We start from the raw sequence: 17,093 nt of genomic DNA, 5'->3' as shown, positions 1-17,093 counted from the left end.
AGACCTATGTAAAACACCTGACTTCATCTAAAATATGTTGTCCAGCACCTTCCTTTGCCATGTGACATGTTACTTTCTCACAGCAGGTACATATAGGTATTATATAATAATAATATAGTATTATGTTAGTAATTTAAGTCAGATACAGTAAATAATCCATCAATTTACCTTCATTTTTCTTGCGGTAAATATAATTGATAAAACATATTATTTGAAAAACACAGGTAACCTACACAATGCTTGCAATATTCCGATAATAGATGACTATCATTTTCATATAACGTTCAAATGCACTTCCCCCATCTGATACAATTCGCTGGGCAAAGGCTACAAGTCAGAGCAAATTGCAAGGGTGGAAAAATAAATGCACACACAACAGCGTCCTCTAGTAATACACAGGTCCACGAATGTTTTTTTCCTGTGCTTATTCAGCCAAACAACGGCCAGACTACCTTACAAGTTGGCCTCTGTCGAGAAGAGAAAAACATTTGACAATCGCCCGGTGCCCATAACTTTCCCACCCCCATAGTAGAGACGCGCAAAACAAATAAGGAAACACGGTTGTCTCGTTGTCAAGGGAACATGTAAACTCTTGCGTCTCGGTCCGGAGAGAGCATGGCTAGTTTGGTCAGGTTGCAGAATGAAATCGAACGAATTAAAGAAGAATATTTCACCAGAAACAGGTAACGTTCATGCAGCAGTTGGAGCATGCACATTTAACTTGTCACCAACACCCTGTAACACGGTGAACTATTTCTAACAGTCCCTGGCGTAACTGTTTTAAAGTTGAGAGGGGGAAAAAAAGTAGCTACTGTAGCTAGCTTACATTAGCTAGCTACTGTACCGGCAGCTAGCTAGTCAGGCAGCTTTGCTGACAGCAACAACAACAACAGCGGATGCCTTTTATAGTATGATGAACAGACATCTGACTTGGTTGAACCATGCATGCTCGTACATTTCTGCATTTGCTGTGTTGGCGTGCGTCTAGGATAGCCGAGGAGAACAGACAGAGAGAGAACGAAGCAGCCATCCTATTACAGAGTTGGTTCAGGGGATGCCAGGTGCGGGCCTACCTCAGGTAAGAGATGTGTGTGGGAGTTAAAAATAGCTCATTTTGTTGCAAAAGGGTTTTTCCTAGTACATAAATTAACTTTGACATTGTAACAATAATTATAACACAAACTCCTAATTTCATCCCCCGAACTATACATATTATCACGCGTGCAATTTCAAAGAATGAATACACACCTAATTTGTAGTATTCTTTATCAAAACACTGCACCTTTTCCTCACCCCAAAATAAAAATTGACCTTCAGCCGCATAACCCTGAGAAGAACCCCCACCCCCCAAAACCTAAATGATCACTTTACAGTATGAAATGACCCCCTCTTGGTGTTATAGAGATGTGCAAATGGCTGAGGGAAATAAAGGCCTATTCCACTCTCTGCCTTGTACTGTGACCCTAACACCATTTTGCAGGGTCAGCTGACAAACCTCCAGACTGCAGGTTAATTCAGATTACTTTAGTTAATTGATCAATGTGTTAAGTGGCTAATTAGCCACATTTTGAGCTTCTTAAGTGCAACTCCCGGGTTACCATATCCCCCCTATAAGCATTGATTTTCTGGGCATATAAATGGCCTTTTGGAAATTGATGGCCTCGTTGAGGCTGGAATCGCAGTAGACTTGTATTTAGAGTATGTTTGATGATGAATACAAATGTCCGCTTGCTCCGGGAGCCATGATCGCTGGACATAATTGAAAAGCCTTAAGTAAAGGTTGCTGTGCATTGTCCTGTGTGCAGGGGGGTGGACTATCTCTTATCGTGACCTTTCAACTCAACCAAAATACAGATTTTTACATGTTTCTTTCCCTTTCCTTTTTTTCTGCAGATTATCGGCAAGTCGAAATACTAGTCCACATACTGTACATAGTATATCCCATATTGTCTTATACCAATACATTAATCTCTTCCTATTTCTTCTTTGTAAAAGCATATGTTTTCATGACCATTTCTCCCAGTCACCTACACAGGAAGGCCACCATTATTCAGAAGATATGGCGAGGATTCACAGCAAGGGCACATTTCAGACAAATGGTGAAGGTACGTTAGCCGCTGAAATGCTACGGATATATTGATTATGTTATGATAGCATACATTAAAATTCAATTGCTATATTCAGAAGCCGCAACTCTGACCTGAAGACATATAATTCACCTATTACACATTTGGAAATTAGCACTTAGGAATACGAAGTCATATGGTATGGAATTGCGACTCTATCGCTTCTGGAATGCATAAACGAGAGAGGAAGAGGGTAAAGAGGGAGGGATGGTGGGAGGGTTTAGATTAGCTCCAACTGCTTCTTAATTGAACAGATTGTTGATACAAAATCCAATCCCCACTGCTCTCACGAATAATTTTCTCTGGATTGAGTTTTGTAAACAAATCACAACAGCTATTTATCACCTCCTAAATTGACTGTTTGGTAAAGCATAACTGCCAGGCACATTTGGGAAGCTTTCACAAGCTGGAATCTGGGGATAAACCCTGATTTAATGTTAGGTAAAGGACATGTCACCAGACACACACAGTATCTGAAAAAAAAACAGAATCTCATTGAATCTCTCAGAATTACCAAAACAACGTTTTATGAGTTCAGACTTTGCAGAGTTATTATACATGACTCAAAACCAACACCCTTATTTTTCCCTCTGAACTCTCATCTCCGCATTAGGCCAAACTTCCTCTCATCTTTCACGTCTTTGTCTTCCTCCCTGAGCGTTCCCTCTTTCTTATGTCGTTATTAAAAAGAGACATGTTTGAGATATGAATTCCTTTTATATAGTTCTCTCAAGTTTGCTCCTGTCAATGTGCCCCCAGTGGTCTGGGCACAGTGGAACGAGGCGTGAGGCGAGCCGTGTGAATATTCTGGCCTTTGTTAGTCTATCCTGGCTGGAGCGTCATTGGTTATCAAACCCAGCGGAGAGCGCTGGACCATCATACATCTCCATTAGCTCCCAGCTTGACTACCATACATTTTCTTGGCCTTGTCTGCATTATGTATTAAGAGAGGAGCCCCGTCCCCTCAATACAAAGTCTGACTTATACCTCCCTCTCCGTCGACACACACACACACAGACACAAGCTTGCATGTGCACACACACACACTCTTTCCCTCCCTCCCTCCCTCCCTCCCTCCCTCCCTCTCTCTCTCTCTCTCTCTCTCTCTCTCTCTCTCTCTCTCTCCCTCCGTGGTGTCTATGAGACTTATTATGTATAAGGTATAAAGACTTCTTTATCTCCGGGCTGCTCAGGACAGATCAGAGAGCCTGGATAAGGCGACAGAGATGTAACGCTGTCTCTCCTTTTGTTCCCAGGCCGCATATTTTATCATGAAGATGAATTTCTACCACGAGATGTCCGTCAGGGTAAATATCACACAGTCTGTTTTAGCAAATGGAGAGTCCCCTGGTCTCACAATGTGATCCCCACGAATAGTTCTGCAGTGCTGCTTCATTTTACCACCAGTGTCTCTGTCCCTATGTGTGTGTGGGGGGGGGGGGGAGGGTACTTCTACCTATATACCATACAGGAATTGATTCTAATGGAATGTTATCAGTATTCATTTGCATTGGATGGGCAAAATTCTTATTACATTTAGTCTAGATTTTAATACGCAGTTTTGATCAGACAATCCTATTTCAATTAAATTCAGGTCTTTTTCCGGATCAAAAAGGGTCTTAGGTGGTGGGCGTGGCAGGGGTGTGGCAGGGGTGTGGCAGGGGCGTGGCAGGGGACGCGGTCGTCCTGTCGGCACTGCTGAATCTTAAGAGAACATTTTGGACACCTCCATTTTAGCGGTGCAGCGACATTTTAGCATTTTTGAGTCGATTCACTGCAATTCGACACATTTCTCTACTAAAGGTAGACTCAGCGATTTTGACGTAGATGCAGAAAGTAAACGGGTATAGTGGGTCAATTTACGCAAACAACTAAGAGCGTCGAAGCGCGAGGCTCAACTTCTCTGCTGTTTTGGTGCCCTGCTTACCACGCTGTGAACAACATGAAGCGAACTTGTGCACAACCACAGATACTGTGTGACTCTATGGGAGCCGTGGCAACGTCATTTCGCTGAGTCTACCATTAAGCTGAGACAAATTTGAGAAGTTTTAAAGCAAATTTCCCGCAATTCTATTTTGCCATGCAGCTGAGAGAAAATGTTGTGGCTCTAAAGCTTATTTCCAGCAATTATGTGTTATTTTGCTCAAACATAATAAGAAAATCTATACGGCTAAATTCATTGTTTTTGGAATTTTCAATTGTCCCTGACTGTTTAGCTTTTATCTTGGTAATTGTTACTTATCAAAGATTATATACTTAAAAAATATATAGGTCCATTATCTTTTCTACATACTTTATATGTGGTTTCAGTCGTTTAAGTTAACGTTGAAAGCATTTTTCCATCCCGAAAATGAATTAACACTGTTTGGACATGGGCGACCCAAAAAAACACTTAGGTCCAAGGATTTCAATGGCAGAAAAATCTCTGAAATTATATTATACCCTTTTGTACAGGCATTTATGTTGAAACTAAATGGAATAGTTGTACTCAGTTATGCTAAACCAGTCAGGAGAGAAGTTAGCATGTTAAACCTTATTATTAGCATTTTAAGCTAAGCTGTGACAAATATCTGATTTAAAAACTTTTCCGCTGGCTTTTCCTCTAGAGCAGATCTCTCTGTCACGGCCCATATCGTCATAAGTCCCATTTGACCAGTTTAACAACTCCTACCACACAACCTATAAATCAAAAGCCTTTGCATTTGAGTGACGCTTTGGCACTTTTATGCGAGGATATCGCATTGAAACCTTATATTTTACAATTCCATATAGCCGCTCTTTTCCACCCCAAGTGAAATTGTTAAAGATTTTTTTATAAGCCCACAAAATTCTATGCTTTATTGAACAAGGGCATATTACCAGTGAGTTGTTTGGACATTCGCTGAAACCACTGAAATTTGAGGAAAAGTTTTATGACAGACAGTTATCCAAACACATAAAGAAGTCCAGGCCCAGTGTTTTAGTCAGGCTCATGTTACATGCAGCCATCTGGGTCTGACCAAGTGCCTGAGGTCACGGGGCCAAAGGTTAAAGGTCATGTCGGCACTTAGAGGAGAACAGAAGCTTCGCAGCAGGATAGACCTGCTTTACTACTCCTGTAAAACATGTAATTCGTTCAGGAATCTGAATGGATGTCAAAATCTGATCAAATAAAACATTTTTAAAAAGGAAGGATTATTGTAAAAATGGTTGTTGTAAAATGCTGGGGGGTCTTGAAAGGCCTAAGTGTGTGTGCGTGCACTAGTCATTCAAATTATACTAAATGTTATCCTCAAATGAAACAAATAGGGCCTCGTGCTAATGTTTTGGTTTTAATTTATATTCATTTCTTTCAAAAAATATATGTTTTACGTAACTACACGATTGTATTTGTAAGTGGGAAGATTTCAACTTACATGTACTGTACACTGCTGACCATATGAGCAACTCTCATATTTGACTTGTTTTCTTCTCCACCTTCTTACATCACGATGAAGTCGGGTTTAAACCTGGTCGAATCAATGCAGTGAATCACCAGCCCACCAACTGATGAGAGGGATCTAGAAGAAACAGGCGACAGTTACACCAACATGTAGTACAATCATGTTTACTGAGATGCTGTTTTAGAATCATCTACATTGAAAATGTTGGGTAGTGTGTCCAACCCACCGGAGTGTAGACGCAATTTTTAAAAGGGCCCACTGAAAAAGCTGCATGCACAAGTGTAGTAAACTTTGGACCAGCGCAGAGTATGTTGTGTGTGATAAACTCAGTCTCTCACTCGTGTGTGTGTGTGTGTGTGTGTGTGTGTGTGTGTGTGTGTGTGTGTGTGTGTGTGTGTGTGTGTGTGTGTGTGTGTGTGTGTGTGTGTGTGTGTGTGTGTGTGTGTGTGTGTGTGAAGGACATATCCACCCACCGCCTCTCATTGACCAGAAAAAAAGATACAATCATCTCTGAATCCCCTTGTGGCACTTCCTTTTCAATCAATTTTTATTCTAGTCCTTTTTCTTCCTCTTCCTCCGATGTCTTTATCATCGTCGCTCTAGCGGAGGCTAATGTATTAGCACGTTAATAGAAAACAGTGTTTACAAGAGGCCCGAGACTTTTGATTAGATTTAACCCGGCCAATATGCATCATTGATTTCACTAGTCAAAAAAAGGTCAACAAGAACTTTGAGTTGCGAGCCGGGCAATTACTTTATTTAAAATGATCTATTGACTGCGGATCAATCGCAATTCTCATTTTGGTCTTATTTATTTTTCTCCTGGCTCCCCTCTTCTGATAATTCTTCTACCTGCTATTGTTTAATCTTTTAATTAGAGTGAAGGACATCCACTCCCCTCTGTTTAGAGATCTGGCCCCAGCTTAGGGGCACACTCGTTGTGTGTGGGTGTTTGCGTGTGTGCGTCCATACCGTGTGTGTGTGTGTGTGTGTGTGTGTGTGTGTGTGTGTGTGTGTGTGTCAAGTCAAACTGACATAAATACAAGGGACCTCTAAAGCAAGTGTTGCCAGTCCAGTTTGCATAAAGTTGTATTTTATAAAATTAAAAAAAAAAACATGTTTTTTTGAAGATCAACCGTTGTAGTGATCCCATCTAACTGGTGGATTGTTAAGTTAACTATAGATGTGTGTTGCTGTGTTTTTCTCCGACAGATACAGCAGAGGTGGAGAGGTTACTGCGTGAGGAAATACAGCCATAACTACTACGCACGCAAGCGATACATGGAGGGACTGGCCCGCAAAAACAAACAGATTAGGTACTATACATTAAGAGGACTGATAGAAGCCTATAGTCTATAGTAGGTAACATACCAGAGATATTAACAGAGATAAATAGTCCGTGTCGAGCTATGTACTATACAAATGTCTCTGGTGAGTTCTCTATCCCTTTTTCAGTCGATTCAGTACATACCCAATTATGTATTCATTATTCCAGTTTGTATATTTATTTCGGAGGATAAGTTGTAGGGTATTGGAATAGATGTGTTTCCTTTACATAGTGCTACATCACTCTTCCTATTGGCCAGTCTTTGTGGTGTGAAAGAAAGTCTGAGAAGGTCTGGGTGTTATGTTAATGTGTATCGTGGCACCAAGAGACTCCTATTAGTTAACATGGAGCAGACTTTATGCTTAACGGGAATTCACTCTGGGTGCTTGGGCAGAGATGAATTGATCTGATTAATCTAGAGGCGGAGAGTATGATCGCTATACATGTGTACCGGTAACCTGAAGGAGAAAAAAAAGTATTCAGAAGTGCCTTGGGTGGCCAGCGAACGACGTGAAGAAATAACAAAAAATGTTCCTGTGATTTTTTTTTTCAGCGAGAGCTCTGTCATTAATAAAACATGCTAGGCTCCAGGGGCCGAAAAAGATGCCATCGTTTATTTTATACAGTAAAAAAAAAAAAAAATGTACGTTTAAGTCACATTTTTTATGTCGCTAATATATTTTCGTGGGGGGGGGGGTAAAAATATCTTAAGGCTTCAGCTAAAATTAAATGTAAATTTGTTAAGTGCTCGTCGGATCACTGACTCCCCCCTCCCTCCAGAGGTAGGCAGGCCTGGTGAGAAGTAATGAGGTTTGTCACCTCTGCGTTGTGTCACCTCAGACACCTGCACAGCTACAGCAGACCTATAGGTTATACTGGTATGTGTGCAGCGGGATAGCCAGGGACATGATGGGTTACGATAGAACCTGGGTACATTTGCATTTTCATGACGTCTCTGTAAGATTCTAGCACGACAACCCACACGTCACCTGTCATCTTTATGAGCATTTGTTAGTCCTCAAACACAGTGGTTCTGTGGTGTTGAGAGGGTAACACAAACACCAGATAGGTGACAGTTGTGACGTTTAACCTGGAAGCCTGCTTCCCCGTTTAAGGTATAGGACACACAAAATCGCCAAATACGTAGAGATTTCAATTAGGCCTGTTCCCCTATATTCAGCCTCGGTATTTACCAGTATTTATCTGGACTCATAGGCCAAATATGATCTGATTAGTAGACCAGATAGGTTGTTGGGAGGCAGACTATGTGTTGTGATAAACTGGCTGTGGGTGAGAGTGGATGAGATGGTTGTGGGTAATGTGGGAGATATCGGTGAGAGTCAGGACAATGTTGCCATCTCAATGTTTTCCTGTCTATCATTCCCAGAGAGACACACACACACACACACACACACACACACACACACACACACACACACACACACACACACACACGGCCATTGAGCCCCTCCTCTCTGGCTGCTCCTCTCCATGGAGAGGTCGTCCTCTCGCCAGTTAATCACTTGTTTATTTAGTGCTTCTGGGGCGCGATCAATTAACGCAGCGCCACGTTTATTTAAAATATCCTTTCTATGTTCGCCAGGGCCCCTCGGATCTCACACTGCCCGATCACTCACCCCGCAAAGGGCCGCTTTTTAATCCGCCTCTCCCTCCCTCCCACCATCCCTCCACCCCTCTGTCTGTCCGCTGCATAAATTATTCAAAGTTTACTAATGGCTCCCATTTAGTGCAGGCCGACTGGCCTGGCATGCCAATGACGGGAGACGGCCCGACGGGAGGACCATCTCTTTCTCTCTCTCTCTTTCTCTCTCTCTCTCTCTTTCTTCCTGCTCTTCACTGACGGATCTCCCCATACAAAACCATCTGTGTCATTTCATTAACCGCACCGCCCGACGCGCTCTCTCTCTCCCTCCTTCCCGCTCTCCCCCTGGCCGGGGTTCACCATGTTAGCGTGTCCATCTTCATGGAGCTGTCCCCTCCTGCATAGCCTAATGAAGTCAGGACCTCTCGGCACCACTGTAATTCAAGCGACTAGAGTTGGTGCAACACAACAATTTATCACTTGTCAGGAAGACACTTAAAGTTGTGCTGCTTAATAAGGGCATCCTGCGAGCCTGGGCAATTAGGAGGGAGCCGTTTGCATATTTACTAAATGCGGAGTGTCATTGCCACCACGGCCTGTTGCCTGCATGAATTATTATTCTATCTGCAATAAACAGCTGGGTAATTATTACTGCCATAATCAGATAAATTCTCTCTGTAATGTTCTAACGTGGCAAAATCTTTTAACTCATCGCGGGCTGTGGAAAATTTATGGACTCGGAGTGGTGAGGCTGAGGGATTTTACTCTCTGTGTGGCGTCCCGGTTCTCGGCTCAAGGACATCCATGAAAGGAGATCTGGGAGAACCGGTCCTCCAGTTAGCTCATACACACTTCCTGACTCTACACCAGGGGTGTAGAGGAGGTCACATACACACTGGCTTTGATTGGAGGGTTTTGTCTCCGTGTGAAAAGTCTGTTGCTCTCCAGTTCAGCCACTGACTCGTTAGGAAGTACCTCGCTTACAGGAAGGAAAGTGATGAAAAAAATATTGCTTTTGGTTGTCATCACTTTTTTGTGTTTTTTCAGTTTTTTGGGGGGTTTGGTATTTTTGTTGAAGTTGACACCTCATCCTGGAAATCCTCTGTTTCTTCTTGTTACAGAAGGGAATCTGTTGAATAAACAAACCTGGTTAACTTCTGTTTTGGGAGTCTATATAATTGTATATAATTGTAGTAAACTTGTCCTGTTGATGGTGATGATGTTGTGTGTCCTCTGCCGTGGTAGGGTTAAAGGTTGGTCAGGGTTGAGGCCTGCTCTATTAGAGGTCATAGGTCAGAGGTCAATATATCGAGTCAGACACTGGAAGTTAATGGACTGCTGAATATTCCCTCCCTGCCAGCTATTGAATTATTTAATTGGAACAATTAAAACAGCCAATCGGCTTGTACGGTCATTAAATATTTAGGAGAGCCAATTAGCTGCTCCGGTGTTAGCCTGGAGGCCGGACGGGCCGGCCTGCTACCCCACCCCGCTACCCCACAATGCACCAGGCTATGATTTCCCCATCACCCCACTCTACCCGTACCCAGCTCTATGCCCCAAGATTTTAAATATAGGTAAAGCAGCCGTATGCATGTCTTTATCCTGTAATACACTGTCATCATCATAGTTTCAACAGGGGCAACAGAACAGCTGCTGGGATCTGACGGTTCACGTGTACAACATGAAAAGGAGATTTGTGTTCCAATACGGATCCAACACTGTTGATTTAGAAATGTTTTCATTGAAGTAGTATTTCCTTGACATCCTATTGGACCCTTTAAACAGGTTAAATGTTGTTAGCAGTATTTTGTAAACGAGTTGTATGTATACTCATATGTTATATTTAATTACCTGTTTTTTGTTTATATGCTTTGTAATTTATATACATATACGAAGAGGCCTATATGATTTTACAATGGGAATGTTCCCCGTTTCATCAAATCACGTCAAGCTTTATTTAAAGCAGATTTAACAGTCTCGACACGTACACAAGACATACAAAAACAAATTCTCATAAAAGACAGATTTGTAAGAATATATCACAGATATCTAGAACATCTAGTACAACTACGTTATTGTACACTCTGACCACTGTAATATTTCTCTCCTATCTGATTTTGCTTTCCTTAATTGCTAACTATCATTAATGTGCTTCGACAGTTTAAGTTGAGCACGAGACAACTTTCCTAAAAGAGAGGTCAACCCCTAGAAAAGTGTTCCGCCTAACTTCTGCCCAGCTTTGACTGAACTTCTCTCCTGTGTGAGTGGAGTGTTGAGGACACGGAAAGGTCACGCGTGTTGGGCTGCTCCCGTGCTCCTCCCAACCCCCCCCCCCCACCCACCTCCCCATGACCATCAGAAGTAATGAGGGTTGTATGTTCTCCTGCTCAGCCGTGACACAGATCGAGGTCCCTTCAGCCGTTACAAATCTGTTTGGCTTTTGTCCACTACACCGCAATTAATAATAAACCTGGGATATAGGGAGACAAAGGTCACCGACACAGCCACCAGCATACAGCGATGCGCGCACACACACACACACACACACACACACACCGGTGGCCGGAGACGGCGGAAAAAGAGAGGGGAGAGAAACCTGAAACAGACTGTCCCACAACTTCATCTTTTCACATTAATAAGCAATTTCCCCTTCACCAGGTGGCCAAATGGGGGCCACGCTACTCTGCATATTTCATTTATTTTGTCATTTAATCTTGTGTGGAGGGAGGAATGAAAATGCTGCGACGCACAAGGAAATGGTGGTGATTTTTAAATGTCAATACGGCGGTGTGTGTAACCTTACGTTAGGACGGTATGAATATTCTCCTTTGTGAGCACATAATTGAAAACTGAGAGCAGCTTGGGAACGAAAGCCTGATGAGCAATGGTTACCTTTTTTTTTTCTTGCGCGCTTTCTGATGAATTGGATGGGCTTTTCTTTTAGTCTAATGTCTTTGTGCGTTTGCGTGTGTGTGTGTGTGTGGGCGCGCATTGTCATGTCCGTTTTGTGTGTGCGCCTGTTTGACTGCGCTGTGCGTTGTGTTTGTGTGCGCGCGTGTGTATGTTTTAGTAATTGTTTCCGATTCCCCTTAAGTTATTACCCCACACAGTAACAGTGTGTGATTGTAAAATGAGATTGCGTATGGGCTTTTAATGTGTCCCATTTAGACAGCTCGGATAGCAGATGTCATGGAGCGCCCTGGCTATACTGATGGAATATATTCATCATCCCACGGCCTGGCACGCTGAAGGCTTCACTCTCTCTCTCTCTCTTCATCTCTCTCGCTCCCTCCCTCTCTCTCTCCCTCTCTTTCTCTTACTCTCTCTACCCCTCTCTCTCTCTTACTCTCCCCCCCGGCCCCCTCTCTCTCTCTCTCTCAGCCCTGATTGGAGTCATTAAGCATGTGTTTCCTGCTAGAGGAGAGATCAGGGATTCACTTGTAGCAAGAAACTCCCTGATCCCTGATCACTGTGTACTCAGTCTTTCTCCCTCACACACATCTGCGCACGCACGCACGCACACACACACACAAAACACACACACACTCAAGCGGGTAAATGGTCACTAAACAAACTGCAAACAATATTTTCTCTGTGTGTGTGTGTGTGTGTGTGTGTGTGTGTAGGAGGGATCTGGAGGAGTTTTCAGAGTTCCAGAGGAGAGAGAGGGAGCGTATGGCCATGGAGAGAGAGGAGCAGGAGAAGACTGTCCAGGCTCAGAGGATGCACTTCCTACTCAGCACAAAGCAGGTACACACACACACACACTGGATTCAGAGAGTCATGCGGACAGCCACTGCCACTGACAAGCCTTCATGTTCCTTTTAGTGGCGGTGGCATTGGCAGTAATTGAGAAGGGGATGTATAATTTAGGGGGCACGTCCAGTTGTGTGTTGTGTGTGTGTGTGTGTGTGTGTGTGTGTGTGTGTGTGTGTGTTGTAGGCGGCTGTAGGTATCTGCTGAGTGGGAGGTTTACACGGCTGCTCTTTCTCCTGGCACCCCGGTGTGCTCATAATGAAGATGAAGTAGTGTGTTGCTGGTCAGTGTGTGTGGGTGTGGATGTGGTGGGTGTGTTTCCACCAGGTAGTCATTTCCTTGGTGCCTGTACACTCTTTTCGTCGTCATCATCTTTCCAGCAGATTCTGATGTCTGTGTCCGTCCGCCTGTCCACTTACCGGTCCTGCTTCCATAATCACCCCCACTCCGGTAAAGCGATGTTCACACGGGCGTCATGACAAACGTTGCCCGGGAATCATTGGGTTTGAAAAGGACCGGAACTGTGACATTTGACCGAAGCTGTTAAAGATGGGCCATAAAAGAGGCTGATTGTGAGAGAGATGGTGAACGAGAGGATGGCGCTGGGCTGTGCGTATGGCGGGAGAGAAGAGAGGAGAAGGAAAGAGAGTGGAAGAGAGATCAACAAAAAAGTGCAAGAGTATAAAAAAAAGTCTCTCTGTGGCACTGCGCTGTGGACACGGTGGGAGAGAGAGAGTAGAAGGAAATAGCTATAAGAAAATGAGAGGGAAGAGAGAGAGTAGAAGGAAATAGCTATAAGAAAATGAGAGTGAAGAGAGAGAGTAGAAGGAAATAGCTATAAGAAAATGAGAGGGAAGAGAGAGAGTAGAAGGAAATAGCTATAAGAAAATGAGAGTGAAGAGAGAATGTTAAGTGTCTCTGGGTGGTAGTGGGCTGTGCATATGTTTGCGGGACTCCTTTCCTCTCCACTGTCTGACCTTGTCACCAGGAAATGGATGGGTCTCCCACAGTTCATCCTTAACGCCAGCCACTCCGCTGGACACAAGTGGCCGCTCTGACATAGATTTACTTCCCCTGTTCAGGGGGTCAACATCATTGCTCTTCCCCAGCGCAGCGCGGTGGCCAGTCGGGGTGGGTTCACAGTGTGTTACCCCCTGCTACGATGCTACACCACCCTTCAAGTCCCTCTACCCACAGTGGCCAGGAACTAGCAGCTACATGCAAGCACAGACACACACACACACATTCCACCCTGCCCTGTCCCTCTTCAGTGGCCAGGCAACAGTAGTAGCACCAAGGCAGTCCCACTCCTAGTCTGGCCTAAAAAAGGAAGTTATTAGCATATATAGTAGTTAGCTAGCAGAGCTCCTCAAAGCTTTGGTCTCCTAATTAAAGCAGAGCAGTGGATCAGTCCGATGTGAAATAATTATTATTTCCCGGCCTGTCTGTCTGTCTGTGACCAATCTCTCTATTTGAAGGGATGCAAGTCTGAGGCTTGGACAATACGTTTTTAGTCTGTGTGAATTTACATTGGCCCTGTGTCGGAGTTATAGCTGGAGTGGCCAACTCTAATCCCGGAGGGACACTGTGCGTGCAGGCTTTTGTTCTTGCTCAGCACTAACGCACTAGCAAACAGTCATTTTTTACAAAACATTTAATCACTTGGGTAATTCTCTCTTTTCCTCATATGTCCAGTGTAACTGGTACAACTACTGTAAAGCGTAAGTAATGGCTGGTGTATGGCAAAGTGTTAAAAAAAAGTTCCTGTTTATTCTCCCATGCTGTATTTGTAGATAATGCATTGGTTACACGATACTGTACATTCCCTGTCTTTCCCTTCATTCTATCCTGTTCTGCCTCTGCAGTGCCCTGGAGTATTCAACTCTCCATTCAGACCTGGGCCAGATGAGATGGAGCTGAGGCTCCGGAGGACCAAACCCCTGCCACCCAGAAACATTCCCAGGGACAGAGCCTCTCTCCTGGGTAACACCAGCCCCTCATCCCCCTCCATTCCGGGAGTCCCTAGAGTCTTTGGAGCCAAGCCCCTGCCTCCCATTCCCAGCAAGAAACCACAGGTGAGACATACTCAGCAATGAAAGGAAAGAGAAATATAATTGTATAGCTGTCTTATTAGTACCATTATAGTACCAGTATAGTGCCGGTATAGCTGTCTTATTAGTATCATTATAGTACCAGTATAGCTGTCTTATTAGTATCATTATAGTACCAGTATAGTTGTCTTATTAGTATCATTATAGTACCAGTATAGTACCAGTATAGTTCCAGTAAAGGTGTTTTATTAGTATCATTATAGTACCAGTATAGTACCAGTAGAGTTGTCTTATTAGTATCATTATAGTACCAGTATAGTACCAGTATTGTTGACCTATTAGTACCATTGTAGCATCAGTATAGTACCATTATAGTTGTCTTATTAGTATCGTTATAGAACAAGTATAGTACCAGTATAGTTGTCTTATTAGTATCGTTATAGTAACAGTATAGCAGTAACGAGCAAAACACTAGTTAGATGAATAACAGTATGGTACCAGTATAGTACTCGTATTAGTATCTTAGTATCAGTATAGCAGTCTTATTAGTAACAGTATAGTACCAGTATAGTTGTCTTATTAGTATCGTTATAGCACCAGTATAGTTGTCTTATTCGTATTTTTATAGTAACAGTATAGTTGTCTTATTAGTATCGTTATAGTAGCAGTATAGCAGTAACGAGCAAAACACTAGTTAGATTAATAACAGTAGTGGTACCAGTATAGTAATCATATTAGTATCTTAGTATCAGTATAGCAGTCTTACTAGTAACATTATTAGTACCAGTATATCATTCTTATTAGTAACAGTATTAGTACCAGTATATCAGTCTTACTAGTAACAGTATTACTACCAGTATATCAGTCTTACTAATAACAGTATTAGTACCAGTATATCATTCTTACTAGTAACAGTATTAGTACCAGTATATCAGTCTTATTAGTAACAATATTAGTATCAGTATATCAGTCTTATTAGTAACAGTATAAGTACTGTTATAGCAATCTTAGCGCTAACAGTATTAGTAGCAGTATAGTAATCGTATTAGTAACTTAGTAGCAGTATAGTAATCATATTAGTAACTTAGTAGCAGTATATCAGTCTTACTAGTAACAGTATTAGTACCAGTATATCAGTCTTACTAATAACAGTATTAGTACCAGTATATCATTCTTACTAGTAACAGTATTAGTACCAGTATATCAGTCTTATTAGTAACAATATTAGTATCAGTATATCAGTCTTATTAGTAACAGTATTAGTACTGTCATAGCAATCTTAGCAGTAACAGTATTAGTAGCAGTATAGTGATCGTATTAGTAACTTAGTAGCAGTATAGTAATCATATTAGTAACTTAGTAGCAGTATAGTAAGCGTATTAGTAACTTAGTAGCAGTATAGTAATCGTATTAGTAACTTAGTTGCAGTATAGTAATCGTATTAGTAACTTAGTAGTAGTATATCAGTCTTACAAGTAACAGTATTAGTACCAGTATATCATTCTTATTAGTAACAGTATTAGTACCAGTATATCAGTCTTACTAGTAACAGTATTAGTACCAGTATATCATTCTTACTAGTAACAGTATTAGTACCAGTATATCAGTCTTATTAGTAACATTATTAGTACTGTTATAGCAATCTTAGCAGAAACAGTATTAGAGGCAGTATAGTAATCGGATTAGTAACTTAGTAGCAGTATAGTAATCGTATTAGTAACTTAGTAGCAGTATAGCAGTCTTACTAGTAACATTATTAGTACTAGTATATCAGTCTTACTAGTAACAGTATTAGTATCAGTATAGTACCAGTATAGCTGTCTTATTAGTACCATTATAGTACCAGTATAGTGCCGGTATAGCTGTCTTATTAGTATCATTATAGTACCAGTATAGTTGTCTTATTAGTATCATTATAGTACCAGTATAGTACCAGTATAGTTCCAGTAAAGGTGTCTTATTAGTATCATTATAGTACCAGTATATAGTACCGGTATAGTTGTCTTATTAGTATCATTATAGTACCAGTATTGTTGACCTATTAGTACCATTATAGCACCAGTATTGTACCAGTATAGTACCAGTATAGTTGTCTTATTAGTATCGTTATAGAACAAGTATAGTACCAGTATAGTTGTCTTATTCGTATCGTTATAGTAACAGTATAGCAGTAACGAGCAAAACACTAGTTAGATGAATAACAGTATTGGTACCAGTATAGTAATCGTTTTAGTATCTTAGTATCAGTATAGCAGTCTTATTAGTAACATTATTAGTACCAGTATATCATTCTTATTAGTAACAGTATTAGTACCAGTATATCAGTCTTGCTAGTAACAGTATTAGTACCAGTATATCAGTCTTACTAGTAACACTATTAGTACCAGTATATCAGTCTTATTAGTAACAATATTAGTATCAGTATATCGTTCTAATTAGTAACATTATTAGTACTGTTGTAGCAATCTTAGCAGTAACAGTATTAGTAGCAGTATAGTAATCGTATTAGTAACTTAGTAGCAGTATAGCAGTCTTACTAGTAACAGTATTAGTACCAGTATGTCAGTCTTACTAGTAACAGTATTAGTACCAGTATAGTACCAGTATAGTTGTCTTGTTAGTATCATTATAGTACCCATATAGTACCAGTATAGTTGTCTTATTAGTATCATTATAGCACCAGTATTGTACCAGTATAGTACCAGTATATTTGTCTTATTAATATTGTTATAGTACAAGTATAGTACCAGTATAGTTGTCTTATTAGTATCATTATACTAACAGTATAGCAGTAACGAGCAAAAC

The 17,093-nt window shown here is 41.6% G+C and overlaps 1 protein-coding gene across 2 annotated transcripts in view; it reads left to right on the top strand.

The window, feature by feature from the left end:
* Window positions 1–443: 443 nt before the first annotated feature.
* Window positions 444–17,093, top strand: part of spata17 (spermatogenesis associated 17) — a 55,629-nt gene continuing 38,979 nt past the window's right edge. Inside the window, exons 1-7 of one of the 2 annotated variants that reach the window (XM_029675123.1) lie at window positions 444–683; window positions 994–1,078; window positions 2,024–2,105; window positions 3,383–3,433; window positions 6,761–6,864; window positions 12,108–12,231; window positions 14,103–14,312. In XM_029675123.1, the coding sequence (XP_029530983.1) occupies window positions 641–683; window positions 994–1,078; window positions 2,024–2,105; window positions 3,383–3,433; window positions 6,761–6,864; window positions 12,108–12,231; window positions 14,103–14,312 (699 nt within the window). In that variant the 5' untranslated portion in view covers window positions 444–640. Of the gene's footprint in view, window positions 684–988; window positions 1,079–2,023; window positions 2,106–3,382; window positions 3,434–6,760; window positions 6,865–12,107; window positions 12,232–14,102; window positions 14,313–17,093 lie in introns of both variants that reach the window. The other variant, XM_029675122.1, reaches the window with a different exon arrangement.

This window comes from Oncorhynchus nerka, linkage group LG12 (assembly GCF_034236695.1).
Source record: "Oncorhynchus nerka isolate Pitt River linkage group LG12, Oner_Uvic_2.0, whole genome shotgun sequence".
Taxonomy (NCBI): Eukaryota; Metazoa; Chordata; class Actinopteri; order Salmoniformes; family Salmonidae; genus Oncorhynchus; species Oncorhynchus nerka.
The sequence above is the reverse complement of the archived record's forward strand: the minus strand, read 5'-3'. Positions and strand labels throughout refer to the sequence as shown.